This window comes from Eucalyptus grandis, chromosome 11 (assembly GCF_016545825.1).
Source record: "Eucalyptus grandis isolate ANBG69807.140 chromosome 11, ASM1654582v1, whole genome shotgun sequence".
NCBI classification, from domain to species: Eukaryota; Viridiplantae; Streptophyta; class Magnoliopsida; order Myrtales; family Myrtaceae; genus Eucalyptus; species Eucalyptus grandis.
Genome location: NC_052622.1, coordinates 17,732,716 through 17,738,455, shown reverse-complemented (window position 1 = coordinate 17,738,455; position 5,740 = coordinate 17,732,716). Strand labels below are relative to the sequence as shown.

At 42.5% G+C, this 5,740-nt stretch overlaps 1 protein-coding gene across 1 annotated transcript; it reads left to right on the top strand.

The window, feature by feature from the left end:
• The first annotated feature begins 4,045 nt into the window (after nt 1-4,045).
• LOC104416327 (blue copper protein) lies at nt 4,046-5,005 on the top strand. The gene is made up of 2 exons (XM_010027733.3): nt 4,046-4,286; nt 4,369-5,005. The coding sequence occupies exons 1-2, from the start codon at nt 4,121-4,123 to the stop codon at nt 4,788-4,790; spliced, it is 588 nt and encodes a 195-aa protein (XP_010026035.2). The 5' UTR covers nt 4,046-4,120; the 3' UTR covers nt 4,791-5,005.
• The last annotated feature ends 735 nt before the right edge of the window (nt 5,006-5,740 follow it).

Below are 5,740 nucleotides of genomic sequence, written 5' to 3'. Positions count from 1 at the left end.
CCTTGGTTTTGTATTATTGGATTCGATAGCTTAATTTCTGTCCGTTAGCCTAATCTTAGCGAATTGATCCAACTGAACTGATCAATGCATTGATCTTCATCTTGATGTTCCACAGGAATTAATTATTGCTTAACCAGCGGTTTGCTCCTTGGAACACTATGTTTCACTAGAATAAGTTATTTGGCATGCATGACAATTGAGAAAATCTATATCAAACTCTAATTAATTTCTTTCGGAGTCTATTTTTGATTTCCCCATTTTTTGGCTTCCCCACCTCCATGCTGCATCAGGGTGCGTGGATGTAATGAATCATGCTCTGCTTGTAAGATCTTCTTTCTTCCCCTTTTCCCTTTTTTATGAGTCCTATATGGTCATCCCAAGTATTTTAAGTTTCTGTGACTAATTTGGACTTTCCATCCAATTATATGGCACTTATGTTGCTACCTTTTTTCATACAAACATGCTTCAGGGTAAGGTGATCTTGGAGAATCTATCGAGTTCATTCCAATAGGACAGTTTACTACTCCAGCGCAACTCCTTTTGAATTGTGCGAGGGCTTGGTACTTATATTGAGCTCGATTGAGCTTTTCTTCCATTTCTAAAGCTAGACCATGAATTGATGAGAAGTTTTATGAAGTTAAGCACACTAAAGGTCGACCTTATTCATTATCAGATGTCTAGTAGAGCAACAAGCTTTACTGCACAAATTTGATCTCAATTCAATTTAAATTTGAGCTTGAGTGAGCTCAAACTCTCAAAGGTGAATTTTTGTTCGAGTTTGAGCTGAATAAGATTTTCTTTTTCATTATGGTATTTAAAAATGTTCGATTACAATAAGAATATGGGAAAAAATTTCTGCCAGCTATGCTCTCATGCTACTTGGAGTCTTAACATATTTTGTTCTTTTGGTGACTCTGTCTAGTACATTTAACTTTGAGCTCAATAAGTGCTCAAGCTACGCAAATTCAACTCGAATTTGAAAAGAATCGAGCTGACTTGAATAGTCTGTGAGTTGAGCTCAAGGAACTCATGAGAAGCTCAGACTTATTTGCTACCCTAATTTAACCTACGGTGGCTTCACGCTTTGTTCTCTCTGATAGTTCCGTGGCATTTAGTAGCATATTCCTCCCTGCTGTTGGAGTGCTCATCTAGTCTGAGGAGCTTGAGGAGCTATGAACAGGGGACATTGATTTTGATTGGCTCTCATATCATTATACGCAAATAGAGAGAGTTGCTGTATCATTTGAACCACCTGCTTAATCTTGTCGGAATGCTTAGCTTAGCTGTCTCTTGGGTTGATATACTGGTCAACGAGTGATTTTCAGCTTTCAGCTTTTTACAGTATACCATGGCATCAAGAAAATATTGCAGAATCAAGAAAATATAGCAGAATTCAGGAATATTATTCTTGAACGCATTACCAGTTGAATCTGGTACAGTCTGTGTATAGTTAATGTCGATGGGAAAGATCTAACCGATGGGTTGGGTTACCCCAAGATGAAGGGTTCAGCTTTATGGTTTGTCATGTGCTTTTCCACTATTTGTTCTGACTAAGCCAGGATTATGTTGATATACTGCTAAATTTTAAATGCTTCTTTTATCTTTTCCTGAACTTAATCTAATGCCTTTAACCAGCTCTTGGTTAGATGCATGCCGAAAAAGGATCCAATACGTGCTTGCATTTGAGTAAGACTCGTCATATCATGGGCACCGCGAGAGGCCAGTCATATTCAAATGCTCGTTTCTATAGGGTTCACATAAGTGGGGCGCACAAAATTTATCCTCTCATGAAATGGGTAGTCTTTTTCATATTTCTCACGTTCAAATTCGGTCTGGTATGGGAGAGTTGAATAACTCGCACTGGCGTTCGTAATTTGCAAATTACTTTTGCCCTCCTGAACCAAACCCTTCAAAATTCAATTAGTAACTGACGTGAATTATTCTCTTCTTGCTCAGAGAAATGCATGCTTTCATACATAGCATAAACAAATGAAGGGGCTAACAACTTGTGATCTGATCGATGGTGATAGACTTGTATGTTAACGAACAATGGTTGTTTCGTCTGGTCAGACGAAAAAAGAATTGATTCATGAGGCTCAGGCTCTATGGCGGGCCAACGACCAATTCAAGGTTGGTCAGTTATTGCTCAGGACAATATAATAGGCGCAGGTCCATGGTTCATGGTCAGACATCTCGAGCGCATCCATGCACGACATGCCGTCCCTATGTTTAGCCACCGCGAAGAACATTAATAACAATTCGTCTCATGACTGGTGAAGGAACTATCCAGCTTTCGTCTCTTTGAATGCGAATTGCGATTGCGTGTTGTTACCCCGTCCTTCCTTCACGTCCTTCTAGATTAAACTCTCCTTGGTTCTTCGTACGCAAGTTCCGCATACAATAATAAGAATCCCCCCCAAACGAAAGGAGATTCATGAAAAGGTACGAGCAGCAAAGTTTCTCTCTACCCCTTTTAAAAAAATCAAGATGTAGAAGGGTCACAACTCATCATTCCTCATATAGACCCTTTCTAGAAAGCAAGTGGGTGGTGTATGTACACACGTCTTTGAGACAGATTCCCACGTAAAAGAGGGAGCGAGCAGTTGGCCAAATCAACCGGACCCTTCACACAATTATGCGCTCCACCAAACCCCAAGTCATCACCAACCCTCCGTTCCTCCTCCATCTCTCGTCCGATCCGATCGAAAGTGACCATCATTATTCATCAGTGTGTTCTCACTTTCTCAGAGCTTGGCCATGTGGGCGTTACCCCGTTTTGTCCCGTAATTCCGCTTCTCGGTTCGATCCCCGCACCGCCCCATTGCAGGTAAAAATCGATGTCCGTGACGACCCCTTTTTATCTCCTTTTAGGTGGATGGTTGCGATCGTGGTTTGGTGGAAAAGGGGGATCAAATCATGCTACATGATCCTGCTGTTGACATGTGGTAGTAATGTCTTCCCCCATTTGTCTGAACTCTGATGTCAAGATCGTGTAATTCTATGCTTCAAACTGAAGCAATGAGACCCTGTGCGTCTCCCACTTATCATGCCTCTCCAGAAGGATTGATCCGCTTGTCGCCACTTACCTACTTTGGTTTTGATTTTCAGTTTCCAACTTATTGGAGCGTAGCGCGTAATTCCCCAAGCAATTGATGACAATTTAAGCAACTTCCTGAACTTTGAAACCATGCGAGTACTGCAAGCATGTCATTACTGTAGCTCACTAATCAAAGATATAAGCCAAGAAAATCTCGGTTAAACCACTCGATCTATTGTTAAGGACGGCCATTTCCCCGACATTTTAAGATGTGGGATATGTTAAAGAGTACTGTAGTTATTAGGACTTATCGAAGGTATTTGTGTCCAAAAATGAGGAATTCGTGTCTACTTTTGAGATTGGTAGTTCTCTTTTAATGGGCATTGATATATCCGGGACATAATTAGCATCGGTTTCATTAACCTCGATCAGTAATGGTGCAATGACATCGCATCCCTCTTATGTGAGGAGTCCCGTTTCCAAGGGCTCAACAGCTCACCAGTTTAATCAATCCAACATTCCCAAAAATAATAGTGGTAATTCAAACAAAGAAAAGGTCACCAATTCATTTACCTTGAATGTTACTTTGAGGCTTTGAGTAGAATTTAAGTACTCGTACAACATAACGACTAGGTTGTAATTGGTGAGCTTTACTAGCGTCAAATTGCTCTCATGGCAATGACGAATGGGTTGGTTCTTATCCGTCAAGAAAATTAGTGACATGATTAACTTTAAAGCTTTGTGAACATTCTCTGGACTATGATGGTTATCGGTAAATCTTTTAGCCGATCGAAATGGACCGGACATCATCATACAAAGGGACAAAAGAGGCTAAAGAAAGAGATGAGACCTATCTGTTTTTTGGGCCTAGGGGCATTAGGTGAGAAATCATTGAGTTCCTTTCGAAAACTGCGCCATCATGATGTGATTAAGTAGACCAAACATTACCAACTCCGGCGGCCCCAATTCCTTCGTACCATCTTGTTTTATATAAGATCAAAAACCCGGACGGCATTCCATCGAAACTCAACGATTACTCTCTCTCTCTCTCTCTCTCTCTCTCTCAAAAGACATAAACATAAGATGGCAGGAGCTGGTCTTTTGATGCTTGGTGCGACTGTACTGCTGCAGCTGGTGTTACCAAGTTTGGCGACGGTTTACACGGTGGGTGACACGGGGGGTTGGGTGATGGGGACGGACTACACCACTTGGACGAGCGGCAAGACCTTCTTGGTCGGCGACAGCCTCGGTTAGTGCTCTAGGATTCCTAGGACATGGTGATTTTTTTGCTTTCTTGTTGCTAATTCTCTAGTCTCAAATTCATGCGACAGTGTTCAACTACGGAGGAGGCCACACCGTGGACGAGGTGAGCAAGAGCGACTACGACGCGTGCACCGCCGCGAACGTCATCAGCACCGACAGCAGCGGTGCCACCACCATTCCCCTCAAGACCGCCGCGACCCACTACTTCATCTGCGGGGCAGCCGGCCACTGCAGCAGCGGCATGAAGCTCGCCGTCAGCGTGAAAGCCGGGTCGTCACCAACCGCCACGCCTCCGACCTCCGGGGGCTCCCCTGCCACCACCACCACCACCCCATCGCCGCCTTCGACCACCACCGCGACCCCCACCACTCCCACCACCACGGCCACTACCGTCACGACGAAGTCCAGCTCCGAAAATATTGTGTCGCCGGTCGTGGCATTGGTGATGGCTAGTCTGGTCTGTTTGTATGAGTTGGCTTTTCTTTCGTGATTTGCCAGGATAGGGGCAGTGCACATGGTCATCTCATTATAGTATTTGTGGTTCCATTGCTTTGAATTTCGATTTGATTTTTTGTTGACTTTGCTTTACTGTAATTGCAATCATCATTTAGTAGTTGGTCGTACGAGATGAGAACATAAGGCGTGGGAGTATTGTAAATTATTCCGTTGGTATCAGAAACAACGTGAGTCTCATTAAAAGCTTAATTTTTAATCATTTTGCGAATTCGGCCAGACCTTTAGTCGCAATCATAATCGCCCACCAAGCCAAATCACAACAGAAAAATACACCCTAAAATCGAACTAAAAAACAACACTTGACCAGCGTTATAAATCTTGTCCATAGTCTCGAATTACACATTACATGTTAAGTTGTCCTGGGTACATAGGCAATTTCAGTAGTACAAAAGTCAGAGCTGGCTCCAAAACAAGTGCATGGTGACAAGCAAGAAAGTGCATGTTTTTTGAGTATGCACAAGGGAAGCAAGACGACAGCTCGTGACATTCAAAATTAAATTCTTCTAACGTCATCAAAACAATTACATTTGATGAGTTTCCACTGTTTCTCGGTAGGAGCAATTGTGTTAATAATGATTTGGATAGTATGCAGATCAAGATGGAGTTGCGATGACAAATTCTAGAGGCAAAGGGTGATAAGCACCATAATCAACACATGTGGGGCTCGTAATGAGGTCTACTTTGCAACGCCAACGATTGTTGTAATTACTAAGTTTGACCAATGTTGATATTAACACTAGTTTTGGTTTATTTATAGTAGAGGACTCTGTCCAAAAAGCTTTGTCCAGTAGCTAAAGGTGCACCTGGAATTATTATTCTGTTGAGGCTCACATCTATCACAAAGTTTTAGCGTGATATGAACTTGGGAGATGTCTCTAATGATTGAGGAGTCCATGAAAGGTTGTGCGAGAATAGTAGCAACGA

Coding starts and splice junctions, on each gene's coding strand:
- LOC104416327 (XM_010027733.3), top strand. CDS start 4,121: ATGGCAGGAGCTGGTCTTTTGATGCTTGGTGCGACTGTACTGCTGCAG. Junction 4,287..4,368: donor CTTGGTCGGCGACAGCCTCG/GTTAGTGCTCTA, acceptor TTCATGCGACAG/TGTTCAACTACGGAGGAGGC.